The sequence below is a fragment of the Macrobrachium rosenbergii genome, chromosome 19 (assembly GCF_040412425.1).
Source record: "Macrobrachium rosenbergii isolate ZJJX-2024 chromosome 19, ASM4041242v1, whole genome shotgun sequence".
Lineage (NCBI taxonomy): Eukaryota > Metazoa > Arthropoda > Malacostraca > Decapoda > Palaemonidae > Macrobrachium > Macrobrachium rosenbergii.
In genome coordinates, this window is record NC_089759.1 from 37,153,379 (window position 1) to 37,171,358 (window position 17,980).

Here is a 17,980-nt window from a genome sequence, read left to right on the forward strand (position 1 = left end):
TTATGTGTACTATCTTCTGGAATTTTATGGAAATTTTAAATTTAAAGTTTTACTGCTTTTTGGATATAAATCGCGAGCGTTCAAGTTTAAAGGATTTTCTGGTGTAAAGTGTATGTTATCTTTGTCTCTTGACAGAATTAACATGAACCCATGTGCAGTTATTACCAAACTCCTTTGTTTAGAGGATTGGAACGAAAAGATTTCACTGCGGTAGTGTCTAAGAACATTTTTAGGTTAAAAAAACCCTGGGAACTGCAGAATTTGATTTTGTATTATGATTTTAATTGCTGTTAGAATGCCGGAGAACCCTCCACACGAACTGGCTGTTTACCCAAGCAAAATAATTGCATCAACAAGGATAATAGGAAAGAATACAAGTAGGGACTACTCTTGGAAAAACAAGAGGAACAGGATGTGTTATAAGACTGAAAGAGGACTTTAGAAGAGAACAGAAGCAAGATAAATCAAGATGAGAAGAGAAACATCTTTCCTTTAGTGGTCTGGAGTTGGTCCCGCAATTTCATGAGTACTTTGCAGAGATACAGAACAAGTAGACTGTACTCCACAAGGCGAGGCTTCCTGCTCGAGCAGATATATGGAGTTGCTTCCTTGCTTCAAAATTGCCCTGGGAACGTACAGAGTTACCTGTGGACCAACTTCAGGCCAGTAGCGACCAAGGTTGAAGTCGTTTACCCAAGCGATGCCCTGGAATATTTGTTGAAACACAAAAATGAATATGTGTAAAATGACTTTGGCCTGTGACATTGTATATTCATTTGGATATGCAATGGTTAGTAATGGTATCAAGCCTCTACTGTATAAACAAATCACAAAATGGGAAGAGGCAGTGAACGGTATCAGTGATGGTTCTCTGTCTCTAACATTAATTCTAAATTATAAAGTTCTACTTCAAACTTCTTCAAAAAGGCCGTCAAAACAAGTCTTACAAATATTCAAAAGGAAGTTTTTTACCTACATCCTTTTTACTTGGAAGAATTGTAACTGTTGATTCCTCTTAGTTACATTGCACGAAAGAAGTCACCCATTAGCAATACTCAGTAGTTTTCATTAGTCAACATAAAATTCGCAGATCGTATAAAGAATCATTGCCTTAAGGTGATAAGAAAAAGTTGATACAGTAGTAAGAAACAGGTTTCTAGTGAGAGCCATCAGACTTTCTTAAATGACAAACTCTTGTCTCCTTCTTTATAAAAAAAATATGTACATTATCCTCTAGGACTTTCCTTGAGAGATCACATATTTTTAAAAGACACAGCAGTTATGAACAGTTACCTGTAGTTATAATTCACCCCTGGGCATTTTTTATTGGAAAAATCAGTGACCTAAAAACTCCTCCGTTAATGTAAGCCTGAAGAGCTCTTACCTTCATCCATCCATCCAGGCGAAGGAATGTATCCTGAGGGTGATCAGGTGCACTGGGAATTTCGAAGGTTCCCTTATAGAATGACATTCCCCCTGCAGGTGTCCCTTGCAAAGAATCATGGTCCCCGTTACTCGTTGCTATTTTGTGTTCAAGATGATTTCTTGCCATCATAAAGGTTGTAATATTCGTCAAGGGCAGGGGGACCATTTTCCAGTTTTCCAGTACTTGGCCGCTTAAGGTGACGTTTTTTGTTAATCCCTGTGAGAGAGAGGTTACCTTCGTGTTCATAGATTGTACACAGTAAAGTTGACTAACTATAGATTTATTTCCCAAGACTTTCCTAAACCCAAGGAATATTGATGTGGATTTCCAAAGAAATATTATCTCATAAAAATTATCCACGAATGAAACAAATTTCCTATAAAAGAAATGAGTCATATTAGATTAAAGATGATTTTCAGTCCTCAGTTTGCTAACCTTAAAATCATTGATTTGCGACCCATAGCAGACACGTCCTTGACTCTCTGCAACTATTGTCAATGTCTGGTTGGGAAGCGATTGCAAGGGCAGGTCATAGATGCTTTCCTCGCGGGACGCAACTCCAACGTATTGTTGATCAACAAAGACGTAAGCACGATCATGTACTTCAGTGATGCTGAGCTTGGCTGGATTCGACTGTTGACGACGCAAATCGCTTTACATTTCAGAAAAAAAGGTGGATTTCTAGCAGTTCTTATTCTCCTTATTTCATGTTCATCTTTTCAATTTGTTAGTTGCAGCTGTCACTGATTAGCCGTCTCACTTACCGTTCTAAATGGGACGGTAGTTTGGTAGACAACAATTCCATTGGACACAAATAAATCCTCGAAGGTGAGAGGATAAGTAGCATTAACTGCTTTTAGAAGGTTCCCCAGCTGGAGTACGCTGCCCAAGATCGTCATATTCACCTTTCCATAGCTATATTTAGGGGAGGGAGGTGGCACATCCCCAGCGGGAAGGGGCAGGTACTGCAAAACAGAAATGAAAACAAAGCAATTTTATGTCAGATGTGGAAGCAAAGACAAATCAAATAAAAGAACTTGACGCTCAGAACTAAAGGATATTCACACAAACAAATTAATCAATTAAAAATACTCGCCACATAAGTTGGAGGATGTCTTTTCGGGAGCTCGAATCTCCCAGGTGGTGAATCAGTTTCAATTATGATTTTACTTCTGCGTTACTTCAGAGGTAAAGAGAATTGTGTATTAAACGACATTTGTAGCTTTTCGTTTGTGAATATATATATATATATATATATATATATATATATATATATATATATATATATATATATATATATATATATATATATATATATATATATATATATATATATGTATGTGTGTGTGTGTATGTATGTACGTATATGTATATGTATGTATTGGATGGTATCTAATGGAGTATTTATTCAGAAAAAGTTACAAGCTTTCTTGGACAAACAGTCCATGTTATCAAGTATCCGTACAGTGACCAGACGTGTAGTCCACCTGTATTCATAAGATTCATTGGGAGGGGGCAAAGTTGTTTTATGCTGTAACAATATAACTCGTAGAAATGTTATTGAATCTGCTTTCATTAAATATCAAGGTGACTTACTGAATGTAAGCCAGGATATGTACAAGCTAGACACATTTGTTGTTAAAGAGATCTGTAAGATTGTTTCATTTTAATCACCTGTTGAGCTGTTCTGTACCTGCTGTACTAGTTTCAACCGGATCTTGGATATTTGTGTTTACATTTTTTCAACTTTTGTGTTTACTTTGTTAGATACCCTCCGTGTTTTTAGCACTGTGCCTCGAAAATGTGTTGAGAGAACACGAAAGATCTTGGTACTCCTTCTTTTATTTTTTTCATGTGGACTTGTGCAACAGTCACAGTGCAAATGGTTAGGCGGTCTTAGAAAAAACTGGCAGATACAAACAGCAGAAGGTAAAAGAATGGTTTTCTCAAGGAGACATAAAAAGAACCAGTTCACCTTCTGAGTGATGTTTCTCAGCACCCAATACTTTTCCGTCGGGTCCCCAGCTTCTGACAAGGGGGCATCGTAGTCGTAAGATGTTGGACAAGCCTGATAGCTGGATCCTAAGTTGGCGCCTTTAAGAAATACATATAAAGGAAAATATAAGAATAAAGAATAGGCAGATTGCTGCCAGCTCAGATTATTTGTAGTATGTGAATACTTTGAATTTACAAAGTGAACATTCCATCCCTCTCCCCGTTCCCTTATCGTATGAGCCTAGCTTACCTGCTCCAAATCCAAATGAGGTGCCTCCGTGGAACATGTACATGTTGACTGAGGCGTTTAGCTTCAACATGTCGTCAAGAGACTTGGCAACTGTCTGTTGGAGAAAAGTTAGTTCATTCCAATGACCTCATTAAGCAAGTAGGGGTTATGGTTGTTGCTCAGACCAGTCACACACACACACACACACACACACACACACACACACATATATATATATATATATATACATATACAGAAAAATGACTTGGTTTCGGTGTTATACAATCTCCCCTAGCTGTGGTGTGGATCGTCTAGTCGTGGATTTGGCCGATGCCTGGCGTCTGTCAGGCTACTGGGATATTCAAGTTTTTGGATTGCACTCTGCTTATAAGTACAGCTTCAGATATCATTCAACCTTCAACGTGGTTTTCCCGGTGCATTAGATGTTGCTGTTAAAAGTCTGGTGAAGGGGGATTGTTGTCAAAGGATTAAATTTGTCGGTTCTCTTTCATTGACGAGTGGAAACAAACTATTCTACTTTATCGGGAGCGACGTCGTTTGGATCCTTAGGTTCACTTCTTTATTATTATTGTTATGTCTGCTGAAAAAATGCCAATATTGCTACAACTAATGGTACTATTCCCAGTATAACTTTTCTTATTGTCCTTGCTTTATTGCTGCTGTGATCATCATGTTCATAACTTATCTTTCATGTTTCAAGTTTTTCTCTCTCTTAAACAGTCACTAAGGAAAATCCTAGTAAAACCATATCCCATTTATGAAGTCACATATATGAAGTACAATTATTGTTGCCTAGTGAGATTGAATAAATTACCCTCCATGGTGTTAATATAATATTCTTGATCTAAGACTCATCCCTTGCAGTCAATTAATGATAAGTGAGAGGTCCTTGATATCGAATTGTTTTCTGGATGTCTCTTCCAGAATCAGGCACACCTTGGAACCTGGCCAGAATCTTGTTTGGAAAAGGATTAGCATACCAGTGTCCTCAATTCACACACTTGAAATTGCTTATAGACGCTTCATGAGAGGCCCCTAGCCGTTGTGTCATCCGCTAATTTATGTTGAGATAATTATCTTATGTCTGAAGTGGGACAAAGTTGGAGCTGTTATTAGCTCCTGTAAGATCCCAGTTCACTTTTATTCTTTTTTTTCTTTTTTTCGTTGAACTAGTTGTTTGAGTAATGTTGATTTGATTCATGGGTTCAAAATAAATCGACATATTCAGTAACCCAGTTTCAACTGGCGGCCGCTCTAATTAAGTTAATTATCTGTCTTTTTTGGTAACTTTTAGCCTTTTTGACGAATGGGACTTCTTTTATTCTTAACGCATAGAAATAAAGCTAAACAAAATTTCCTTTAACATTATTTTTAGTATTACCTGGCTACTCAGGTATAAAAATCTTTGTAAACCCTCACAAACTCGCCGCTTCTTACAATACTGTATGTACAGTATGGCATCCTGTCTGAATCACATATACACCAGAGTATCTTCATCATATTGTTGATATCGCCGTTATGAATAAAACTGTTAGAGGACACAACTAAAAGAAAACTAGTTCTCATTCCTCACCCTGGCCCGCACCCCGCAAAAAAGCCTATATTTCCTTATAAAAAAAAATGTTTACCTGGGAATCTACTTTGCTGTGTGGTTCACCCCAGTGGTCGAGCCATCCGGGATAAAACTCGGAGTTCACCAGTGGTCCTCTTGGTTCGAACAGTCTCATTGGCTCAAATGAGCTACTCACGTCTCCTAGATCGAAAAGCAAAGAAGAAGAAAAACTTCGCTCATTAATCGTCATGAGAGAGAAGCTTTCCATTTTCCATTTCTCATCCCTTCAGTTTAAAAACTAGTACCTATAAAAAAAAGTTGCAGCGATGTTTTCATGGTATATCAACCCATGAGAAGCCCAAGATCGTGTGTAGGTATTTACGTGTATAAATATCCCCAAAAGTAAACTTATTTCGTCTGTCTGGATCGAATCTGTATTTGATTTGCTCAGGAAATTTTTATTTACCACATCTGAGAAATACTGGTTTCGTAGAATGTAAATAATCCAGATAGTAAATAATACTCTAATTCTATTTTTGAGCAAATATATACACACACATAAAATATAAAGACACATACTATATACATATGTGTGTGTGTGTGTTTGATTACAAGGCCCATAAGCCATAAAATGTTCTGAAGTCTTCTCTAAGGTAAAAAATTATAGGCTACATTAATGAAATGTTTCAAATGTTTCTTCACAGTACTAGAGATTGGCTTTAGTACTTCAAGGAAAAGCTGTATCGATTACCACCAGCTCCAAAATCCACAGTGGAGTATACATCCTGGATTTTGCCACATTTTAGGTAACCCGTCCCGGCTCCATCCGTAGTGAAGAGCAGGACCGAATCGCCAAAAGCTTCCTCGTACAGAGATCGCAGATGTGTTGTGTAAGCGTAATCGCAGGCCGAGTAGCTGCCATACTCGTTTTCTACCTGAAAATGAATTGAGTTGAACTGAACTGAATATGGAATTTAGGCCAAGCACTGGGACCTATGAGGTCATTCAGCGTTGAGACGGAAATTGACAGTAAAAGGTATAACAGGAGGAAAACCTGGCAGTTGCACTATTAATCAATTGTTAGGAGAGGGTGGAAAGTCAGATGGGAGAAGGAGAGTATGAAAGGAGCTAAAGCAAAAGGAATGAAAGGATTGCAGCCAGGGGGCGAAGGCACGCTGCAAAGAACCGCAAGTAATGCCTACAGCGCACCGCATGAGGTTAAGTTAAGTATATCTTAGTTTAACCAGACCACTGAGCTGATTAACAGCTCTCCTAGAGAGGGCTGGCCCGAAGGATTAGATTTATTTTACGTGGCTAAGAACCAACTGGTTACCTAGCAACGGGGCCTACAGCTTATTGTGGAATCCGAACCACATTATGATGAGGAATGAATTTCTATCACCAGGAATAAATTCCTCTAATTCTTCATTGGCCGGTTGGAGAGTCGAACGCTGGGCCAACAGCGTGCTAGCCGAGAGCTCTACCCACCCCTCCAACGAAGAACTACCGCATGAGGTGCACTGATGGCGCTACCTCCCTGCGGGACCTGAAAATGAGACGTCATTCGTTCTTTGCCGTTATTGATTACATTTTGCTTCAAGCTTCGTCTTCGATAATAATGAGAGTGAGCTGGTACTCCACTCAAGCGTTTGCCTCCGTCCGAACCGTAACCCTGAGGGGGAGTGCTTGCAGTCACATCTGTCCCGGGGTGCCACCTAACCACCCGCACACCGAGATAAAATGTTGTGATATAATTTCCCTTCTTAGGATGGGTTACTTCGACACTGATTGTCAAATTGAAGAGTTCATTGTTATTTTGTATTCATAATGTCCAATTATTCTTATAAAGCAATCCAAAGCACCAAGATCGTTCTAGGCAGTCTTCTGGAGAACAAATGTAAAAAGTGACAAGACAGGACACATAAATGGAAGAGCAATAAATATATCAAATTATAAAAGATAAATAATTACATATTTATCATTACAGGAAAAGGCAAAGAAAATAAACGTTATCCTTATAACCTCGAAAATTTTGTATCATTAGAAATATAGGCCTATATGCATGAATAATATATACATATTTGTATATATGTATGTATGTATGTACAGTATGTATGTGTATATATACATACATATATGTATATATATGTGTGTGTGCGCTCTCGTGCATTTATTGTCGAATTATGTCCGAATCCAAAACACCTACCTGGATCATAATGACTGGCCCTCCATTGGCATATAACAAAGGTTTGATTTTAGGGAACAGTGCGTTGACATACCAGTCGTCCACTTCCTTTACATAGGCTGTAATAGATTTGAAGATCATTTATCCATATATACACACACATATATATAACATATGAAATAAGTTCATAAGAATATTAGCCGACTTCTGAGGTCTTAGAAAGAAGACATTCGCAGCAATAGTCTGTCTTACAAAATCTGTTTCCTTAGAATCTTGATCTGTACTTCTTTAAACTATCTTTACTCTTATTGATATAATCATTGTTACTTTAGAAGGAATGTTGATTATATCTTTGGTTAGAATTAGTTTAACTCTCATCTTTCGTAACATGGATCTAATTCTGATAAAAGCTATATTTCAGATTCTGTAATTATTGAAAGATATCTGTATCTATATCCATCTTGGAACATCATTACTGGAGAGGAGGGAGAGTCAAGATAAGAAGAATGTGTGATATATATAATGTAAAGAAGGCTCGTCTGAGATACTATAGCCATGTAGTAAGAAGAGAGGAGGTGGAACCAATCAAGAGAGCTAAGAACATGCCAGTGATTGATAGGGAGGAGGAGTGTGGGTCGTCAGCGGATCAGATGGATGGATGTGGCGAGCAGGGACATGGGTGAGGTTGAACTGGAGGAAGCAGATGCAAGGAATAGGAATAGATGGAGAAAGATGACTCGAGTGGCCGACTCTGCTATACAGTGGAATTAATAAGATCGAAAGAAGAAGAAAATCTGTATCTATATCCATCCATCTACCCTACCGATGAGTCCATACCAGAGCCTCAGATGCTTCCAAGACCAGCATTATAGTCGCTACCAGGATCATCATAGAGGACCCATTGTTTATGCAGTCTGCAGCAGGAGGCATGAAGCCAAAGAGTGTCTGGAGAAATTCAAGAAATGGGAACTGACTATACCCAAATGCCCAAGGGGTTCTGAACCACATCTTGAATGGTTCAAACGATGCAGTGTTAGACTGCCTTGCACTGCACACTGAAAAGTTAAGACAAACCCACCAAGACTGACACCAGAGCCTGCACCTCAGCAATCGGTATCTCACCTAGAAACTCACCAAAACTGATCAAAAATGGGGTTTCTTATCAGGAAAGAAGCAAATGCAGGCTACTTCTCCAAGCGGAAAAAATCCATATCCATAATTTTCACACACTTCTTGGCACTTCAGCCTGTTGCAGTGAACAGTACTTTTCCGGTAAATGAAATTTGGTACAATGGTTCCGCAGTTTTTCTGAACCAGTTTTTTCATTCGTACGACGAATTTTAAAAATTTTATTACTGACTGTCTGCAACTTGCCAGTACTCCCTGCTAAGACTTTAAAGGGTTCAGATGGGTTTAATTTCTGCCTATCGAACCTTTCATTTCATCATGACCATCGTTTTCATTTCACATTAACATAATTCTTAAACATTGCCAGTTTATTATTTGTATATAGTCCGAATGACCTTTTCGGGCTGCTCCATGAGCAAGAGCCAGTGCTGGCATAAAGCCAACTTAATCTCAACCAGCTAATATATTAATAATGTCAATTGATTTCTGGAGTACTGTATATGAGTTTCCTTACAATGCCAGCCAACAAGGTGTACAAATTGGCATTCTAAAAACAGTAAGTTCCGAAGCAAACTCCTTCTCCAGGAGTAACGTTCATCAAAAGCATTATCCAAGAAATCAACTCCTGAAAGTTAAAGGTTTATGTGTTGGGTGAACGGCCATGTAGGAATATAAGAAATGGAGGCAGCAGACGAAGTTCCAAAGATTCAAAACAAATATTGAGTGCAGAGGGTATTTCTTTCCATAACAGAAGTCACTGTGTTCTGCAAGACAGCTCCTCACATGTGCTGCAAATCATAACAAAAATCGCCTTGCAGTTAACCTACAGAGATTTAAGAAAAGAGGAACTAAGAAGTAATTATAACCTTTGCAGATTCAGGCTATTACGTTTATTCGCTTTTTCTCTATTTTCATATCTTCATTTCACCAACCATACTACGTCCATGAGAAGTAACTGAACATAGGCAAACATGAGGAGACTTGCTGATATTATAAAAAAAAATCTTTTAAGCAAAAACAATTCTACTGACACCTTCCAGAACGTGGCTCCCTACCAGAAGACTCCAAATCCATATAAAAATTATGAAAATTTCAGACTGAGCCACAACAAATTGGAGCCATCAAATGAAGACGATTTCACTACTTACTCGGGTCACTGCTTCGGAGCTTCATGTCTTTATTCTTCCTCAGCAGCCAGTAAGGAAGTCCTCCCTATCAAAAGGGAAACGGTAAAGTGAATCTCACAGTGAAAAAACACTTTCAGGAAGAGGAAACAGTTACCTTAAAAATATGAATTACAGATTTATTCGGGAGAACGATGACATTTTGAATTTGTTTCCCACAAGCCAACTGACATCATATCGTTATATTTCATTCGGTCAGGAAAATAAAAGCAAGTTCCTAAGATAACCCGAAGGTTTACCATGTCTCTTTCAGCATCTATGAAAGGTCCCGGACGCAGGATTACCAGAAGATCTTCTTCTTGGGCAGTTCTGATGAAAGTTTCCAGGTCCAGAATGCCGTGGAAATCATAAACATCTGGCTCAGGCTCGTGGCTCGCCCACTCAATGTACCTACAGTGAAGGTGCTCAGCTTTGAAAGGAAGATGCATTATCTATTCCGCAACCTTTAAAACTTTGATGTCAAGATGACAGGACACAAGTGTCTTGGCGTTCATTGATACTCTGCCACAGTGTTACTGATTAAGTCCTGAACCCCGTTAACTTTAGGCAAACCAACCTTTTGACGAATGGGACTTCTTTTATTCTTAACCATAGAAATAAAATTAACTAGCCATATAGAGCCATCCCTTTTCTGGTGGTGGTGAAACATTAAATCAATACATTACCAATCCAGCCTAAATATTCCATTTGGACGAACTGATTTGCCCATTCTCTCTGTTCTTAGTAACAGTAAGATATAGACACCTTAACATGAAAATATATCACATCCTTCTTAAGTATACTGACCAACAAGTAAGTGTAAAGAATTTCCAATACGGAAAACCCTGGTAGCCACGACACACACACACACACGCAGAACAACGCTAAGTAATGTTCCAGAATAGTAAAAAAAAAAAATGTAATTCCTAAAACCTGTGATATTTAATTTTTTGGGAAGTATGGTGCTTTGAAAACAACAACTGATAACACTAAAGTAAATTATGCAATTATTATATGGCGTTTGCAAATCTGGGGATGTTAGACAGGTGTGTCAAAATCTTTTTACTTTCAGCATCTTTCCAGAAAACCACCAGTCACTTAATGAAACCCCGACGGGACAAATAAAGCCAAGACAATCTTTCCTCCCTGAATCTTCTTTTTAGTTTTCTGCAAAAGAAAACTATTGTGCCGGCTTTGTCTGTCCGTCCGGCTTCAGATCTTAAAAACTACTGAGGCTGTAGGGCTGCAAATTGGTATGTTGATCATACACCCTCCAATCATCCAACAACAAATTGCAGCCCTCTAGCCTCAATAGTTTTTATCTTATTTAAGGTTAAAGTTGCCATAATCGTACTTCTGGCAGCGCTATAGGTAGGCTGACAACAACATAGGCACTACCGGACCGTGGCTGAGTTTCATGGGCCGCGGCTAAGAATTTTATGGACCGTGGCTGAGGCCACCAACGGACAGAAAGCTCGGTTGCTCTTTTTTTCGGCGCATTTTTTACCTGTTTTTATCCCATTCCTCTTTATCATGTTTTCTGTATTATTATTATTATTATTATTATTATTATTATTATTATTATTATTATTATCTGAGCATAAGTAGTGTGCATTACCAAAGGCTAACTAGGACACAGCAAGTGATCAATATGAGCAGTACATCGCCGGCCACATGTAGGCCTAGTGTTTATCCCTTCGAAAAACCTTGTAAAAGATATTCGTCTCGTGGCATTACATTTATTTTCTGGATTCATTTCTTTTATTTTCTGGATCTCTTCATCCTTTTGCCGTCCCAAGCGCTAAATGGCAGCCTAAAAATTTCCCCTAAACCAACAGAAAAGACCCAAAGTACTGACGAAGTGCACCTGCGGGAGATTAAGGAATCTGGAGACCTCAACAACATAGGGACCTACGTCTGAACAGCGTTGAAACCGGCCATTCGTAACTTCCTCAGGCGGTCCCGCCACTCGGACGGCACCGTGCGGAAGTAGTGCATCGACCCAGAGATGTATCTGAACGGTTTTCCATCCTTCAAGAATTGGTCGTTGTCGTAATCGATGACAAAAGTACGGTTGTCATTCTCGGGTACCTGGAATTCAAATAATAATAATGATAATAATAATAATAATAATAATAATAATAATAATAATAATAATAATAATAATAATCTTTATTGCGGCTCAGGGCCAAATACATGGAATATACAAAAACAATACACACAATCTAGATACATAAGGTTACATGATATAAAATTAATTATCGGCAGTATCTACACAGTTGCTGAAGAGGTAGAAAAAATAAAATTCATAATAATGGTAATGACAGTAATTATTTGGAGAATAATAGAAAAAAATTAAAAATTATAACAGTGAAAAATACAAATTGCAGACGATTAATTTCCAGCTAGGTATACTCCACAATTCACCTCTAATTTATTCAAACCTTTTTTTAGACATAAGAGATATTTGTTCCACTACCTTCTCCGCTGCCCATCCAGAACGTTTTAGATCTTCCTCATTTGTTTTCCCCCAATTGCGAACTACGTGTGCTTTGCTACTAATCTGTCATCCTCCATTCTTTCCACATGACCAAATCATCTAAAAAAAGTGATACATCTTTTCAACTCTGTAAACCTCATTAGCACTTCAACACTTCCGCATTTCTGGCCATTGTCATCCTTCGTACTCGACATATATTACAAAAAAAAAAAATCATCTCGATAGCTTCAGTAGGTGTCGTTTTCTGTACAATCAAACTGTACATTTCACTTCTATATAGGAGAATTTGCGCAACAAACACCTCACACATTCCTACGTTGGCTTCAATATACTCACCTTTTTTTCTAGCCTTTTTCGTAGAGTTAACTAAACTCCTTTTCTCTCATCTTATCATCATCAGTCCTATTCGTTCACACATCCATTCTTGCACTGTACCATCCACATAATCTCACATTGTTTCACCTTCATGTTTTTCATTTACCCTCACGGTCTTACTCTTGCTCACATTCATTTTCACCTTTCTGCTGTTGCAGACACTGTCAGACTTTCTCGCTAGCTTTTGTTGTTTCTCGTGGCTATTCCCAGTCAACACTGCATAACACGAAAACATCACCTACTCCACTTGCCATTCATGACCCATTTTCTTATCCTACAACATTGTACCTTTATCTGATTTCCTTTCTATAACTTCTAAACTTACAACACACATCAAGATTTTAGATAGAATAGTCTTACCCTTGTCTCGTGCCTTCTTTTGTAACAAAGGAGCCACTCTTATATACATATTCTGTAACGTATCCTTCGATTTCATCATGCAAAAATATTACTCCCCCTCGGTACATTATCCTCGGTACCAACATCTGCAACACCTACCACACTAGACTTTAGCAATTCTGACATAAGCATTTTCCAGGTTTATGGATGCCACATTTAGCAGTCCACCTATATCGTAGAACTTCTCAAATTACTGTTCCACAATGAACACGAAATTCACACACCCTCTTCCTTGTCTAAACTCACATTGCCTTTATCCGTTAATTCTTTTGTCATCTGTTACTCCTTAAATAAAAACCCCACCATAGACCTTCCCTGGCTTACTAAATGATGTTTACCTCTTAACCATTATTCTTCACGCCCATCATACATTACATAATTTACAGACGCTGATCAGTCACTTAGTCATACTTTTACCAAAGCTTCTCACTTGTAATCCCATCAATCTTGGGGCCTTTACGTTTTTAAATTGCTAAACTGTTTGCCTTATATTCTTAAAGCAATCACTTCCATAACGTTCCTCATATTCAATAATTCGTCATTGTTGATATAAATCCTCTTACTTAAACACATCCTTAAAACATTCACTACATCCACACAAGGCTTCAGTCTTCTCAGACACCAGTTCTCTATCTACATTTCTTAATCTATGATCCATTTGCTCAGTAACCTGCCTCTCTGCATTTGCTTCCCATATAAGCAAATTCTTTTTTTTCCTTAATTAAACATAACTCAGATATTATCTATAGATTTTCATTAGACACCACAGTTCTTTCACTTACTTTGTCCTTGACTAGATTATCCACCATTTTCTGAACAGCAATTATTTTTATCCCTTCTTACCACTCTACTGTACCCATAAATGCTCATCCTTGAATTTGCATACTCCTCTTTAACTCCTACTTTAGTGTCTTTAACCATAAATCATATTTCACCCATTCTATCTTTTGAATATGCTATTATCACTTGTTTAAATAATAATCATGGCCACTTTTTCAAGCCTCCCCCAACAGTTATTACTTCTGCTCCAGCAAAAATCTGATCAAGTATTCCTCCAGTCACTGCACACCATTGCATTCATGATCGTTGTCTCCTATATACTTTGCAATAATACAGAATTTAATCGAAGTTTTTATTAACTATTCTTTTTTTTCTTAAATATATACATAAATACATATATACACAGACATAAAATTGAATGCAGGAGTTCTAATCTTGGTCATGGTAGGTGAAACTTTCATACGTAACTCTCTTTGGGGGTAAGTTAAGGTATTCTCGAAGTACAGTGAATTTTATATAATTTACAAGTATAAAAAATGTCATGTGTAAAATTAATGATACATATACACCCACACATACACATAATGCACACACACATATATATACATATATATATGTGTGTGTTTGTGTGTGTAAATGTTTTCAAGGCCATTCAATAAAACTGTTCTTCCTTTTGTGCCGACGCTTCACATAGCAACAAGTCAGCTCCTTTCGCCGTAGCGGGGTAGTGCCGTCAGCGCACCTCACGGGGTGCACTGTAGGCATTACTAAAGGTTCTTTGCAGCGTCCCTTCGGCCCCCAGCTGCAGCCCCTTTCATTCCTTTTACTGTACCGCCATTCATATTATCTTTCTTCCATCTTGCTATCCACCCTCTCCTAACAATTGATTCATAGTGCAACTGCTTTGAGGTTTTCCTCCTGTAACCTTTCAAACCTTTTTACTGTCAATTTCCGTTTCAGCGCTGAATGACCACATAGGTCCCAGCGCCTGGCCTTTGGCCCAAACTCTGTATTCCATTCCAATAGGGTCCTTTGTCGAAAAGAAGAGGAATCATCTCTTCTTTTAGTCCTTATGGTTTTATCCTCATTGCATTGGTTAAAGGAAGCACACGAGATATTATGCCATGGAAAACATTAGACCAATTTGAACCACATATTAGGATATCATAAATATCTAAAATCATTAAGTTCATTCACTAAGCTTGATTTTCACTAAGTAACAGTTAGTTTGAACATTCAGCTTCAAGATGCAATGTGCAATGTTCCCACTTTAAGTGTTATATCTTATTTCTGCCCCCCCGAAAAAAGAAAAGACGTGAGAATTCCGCAGCTGATTTGAAAAGCTTATCGGTAGGTCTGCAAAGACTGCTGATAAGAATTTGTTGATTTCATATTCACTTGAGCACGTGACACGCACCTGAGAGGTGGGAGCAGACTAGAAGGACAGGGGGACGACGTCAGCACCTCAGATCTTAAAAAAACTACTGAGGCTAGAGGGCTGCAAATTGGTATGATGCTCATCCACCCTCCAATCATCAAACATACCAAATTGCTGCCCTCTTGCCTTGGTAGTTTTTATTTTATTTAAGGTTAAAGTTAGCCATGGTCGTGCGTCTGGGAGCGCTATAGGTGCCTACAACACATGCCACCATCAGGCTGTAGCTTTAAGTCTCATGGGCCACGGCTGAGTTTCATACAGAATTATACCCCGTATAGAAAACTCTACTGCGCCGAAGAAACTTCGGCGCATTTTTTACTTGTTAGAATCATCATACTGGTCCATGTAGGACTAAAGCACACGTGAACCAACAAAGGTCATTTTTCCAAGTGTGCTGAAGCAATGGCTGGTAGGGTCTTGAAAGGCTTCAAAGAAAGTCTGATGAACGAAAGATATGCATATAGGGAACCCGTGCTAAACAAATTAAGGTGTCAACGTTTTCCAGTATGTATCTTATAGCTCTTGGAATTTGCAGTCCTGAATTCTTGGAAGAGGAGTTTAAAAGTATTGATAAAATAGGAGATTCATTATGTTACCCTCCATATTTTTTAGAACTTTGTAAAAAGTAAATAAAAAAAGACACATTACAATCCAGCCAGTCTTTTTCGTTTAAAGAACATGCTGCCCAGATTAACAAACTGTAACTCCAACCCCCTTCTGTGTTATAAACGAAGTTTATAACACAATGAAGTAAAATGACTTTGCCATTTTTTAATGCTTCTTCTTCTTCTTCTTTTAACGTGCTTTTTGTACATTGCAACAAATGGTAAGTTGACGCATATCAATATAAATTTAGAGCCTAGATTCCTCAAGAACTGCAGAGATTTTCAACTTCAGTTTGCAGGTAAGGATGGGCTTCGTCTTTTTAGGGGTGAGAATTTTTTGAGCCTTGCGAAGGACTGGTGAGAGTTTCGGAGTTGGATTAGGCAACCCACAAGGGGTCTTTCCAGACCTTAGTAGTAACTCAGCTTCCACTTCATCTGCTACAGAATTGTAATATAATTTCTAAAGTAACGTGAGATGATGTTTCCACAAAAATTATGCAAACATATCACCTACCTTGAAGCTGTTTCCACCTAGAACTTGCAAAAGCAGAACACCAGCCCATACTCCAGTTGACAGCATCATTGTACCTCGTCTTTGCCAGACACCGTCTGAAGAAAGAAATTATAATGTGTGTGTATATATATATAATTATATATATATATACATACATATATATATGTACTGTATATATATACTATGTATACATATATATATATATGTATATATATATATATATATATATATATATATATATATATATATATATATATATATATAAATGTATTTATAAATTTCTGATTGACATTGGGACCGAACCCCAGTCTTTCAAGCGAGAGCCCAGGGCATTAGCAGTTCATCTGCACAAGTCATATCGTAAAAGGAGTTGGAACCTAAGTATATATTTATTATGCAAGGCATTTTTATTGCTTCCGAAATAACCTAGTAATATCGATTTCATTGTATATCAAAGGAAAAACTTAATTTCAAAAGAATAGTAATTATGAGAGGTGCACCAACTTGATCAGGATTCGAAGCGACGCCTTTTTGGCTTGAAAGTGAGTGGCGGTGGCTTTAACCAGTCAGCCATCAAGAGAAATGGCATAGTGGATGAAGTCAGTCACGCACGCCAAGCCCAAAAAAGGTAATGGTTTGAATCCCGGAAAGAGTAAACATACTTATCATAAATAATTTCCCCTTTAAGTGTGAGGTTTTCCCAGTATGCGTTGAATCCGAGACTCTATATATACATATATATATATATCACTAAGTCCAAGTCGGAAGGTGAGTGAAAACGGGGACTTTGAACAAGGACTTTCGTAGTTTAGTCTACATTTTCAAGTTCTTGCGCTTCTTCACCGACCCACGTCTGCTTGTTGCCTTGATATCTGATGCATGATATCAAATTTAGTCGCTAGAGGCATGCAGCTTGCGTAGAAGATGGAATAGTGTCGTGAACTTGAAAATGTAGAATGAACTACGAAAGTACTTGTCCGAAGTCTCGGTTTTCACTCACCCTCCGACTTGGACTTAGTGATATTCTCAAGCACACGTTCCTTCGTGCTGTATTGGACATATGTATATATATTTGTATATATATATATATATATATATATATATATATATATATATATATATGTGTGTGTGTGTGTGTGTGTGTGTGTGTGTGTGTGTGTGTGTGTGTGTGTGTGTTGGCTTTATATAAGATATTTGAAATGCCTTTTTTCATAACAGATCACTAAGTAAATCGTGCAGGTTAATCAGTTTCAAAGAAATGATGGGTTGCGTTCTATAGGTAAGTATGGACAAAGTAGAGCTCTAAAGACATGCTTTGGAATAGGTCTTCAACTATGGTTAAGTGCTCTGGGGCCTTTGTAGAGCTTTTTGGAAAGAAAGGGCCAGCAGCTCCCCTAGACCGACGTCTGAACTCAACCACTTACCTGGGTGCGGATGAGCTCAGCTCGTGTGTTGAGAAGCAGTTCTGAATTTTCGGTGCCCTATCGTAAACACAGCTGCTTCTTTCTCACAATACGTACTTTTCCTTTATCTCTTTAGTATATTAGTCTTGTGAATAATTCAGTGATGCTACAACAGTGGAGCGGATAAAGAAAATGACTTGGCTTAAACCTTCATGTCCGAAAAATGATATGACAGGGAAGGATGTGACAATGCTTCTTTTATGTGGC

The 17,980-nt window shown here is 38.0% G+C and overlaps 2 protein-coding genes across 2 annotated transcripts in view; one reads left to right on the top strand and one right to left on the bottom strand.

The window, feature by feature from the left end:
- mIF2 (mitochondrial translation initiation factor 2) overlaps positions 1 to 17,980 on the top strand; it is a 54,725-nt gene that overhangs the window by 163 nt on the left and 36,582 nt on the right. The window lies entirely within an intron of this gene.
- Positions 254 to 17,821, bottom strand: LOC136848855 (beta-galactosidase-like). Its single transcript, XM_067121675.1, has 14 exons — positions 17,735 to 17,821; positions 16,311 to 16,405; positions 11,615 to 11,790; positions 9,960 to 10,110; positions 9,685 to 9,748; positions 7,426 to 7,527; positions 5,975 to 6,154; positions 5,300 to 5,424; positions 3,672 to 3,765; positions 3,402 to 3,520; positions 2,191 to 2,391; positions 1,862 to 2,059; positions 1,385 to 1,642; positions 254 to 705 (listed from the first exon to the last, which is right to left on the bottom strand). Exons 2-14 carry the CDS (start codon positions 16,377 to 16,379, stop codon positions 493 to 495), a joined length of 1,950 nt encoding a protein of 649 aa, XP_066977776.1. The 5' UTR covers positions 16,380 to 16,405; positions 17,735 to 17,821; the 3' UTR covers positions 254 to 492.

Coding starts and splice junctions, on each gene's coding strand:
- LOC136848855 (XM_067121675.1), bottom strand. CDS start 16,379: ATGATGCTGTCAACTGGAGTATGGGCTGGTGTTCTGCTTTTGCAAGTT. Junction 9,749..9,959: donor TAGATGCTGAAAGAGACATG/GTAAACCTTCGG, acceptor CCCTTTTGATAG/GGAGGACTTCCTTACTGGCT. Junction 1,643..1,861: donor CGCAAATCAATGATTTTAAG/GTTAGCAAACTG, acceptor TCTCTCTCACAG/GGATTAACAAAAAACGTCAC.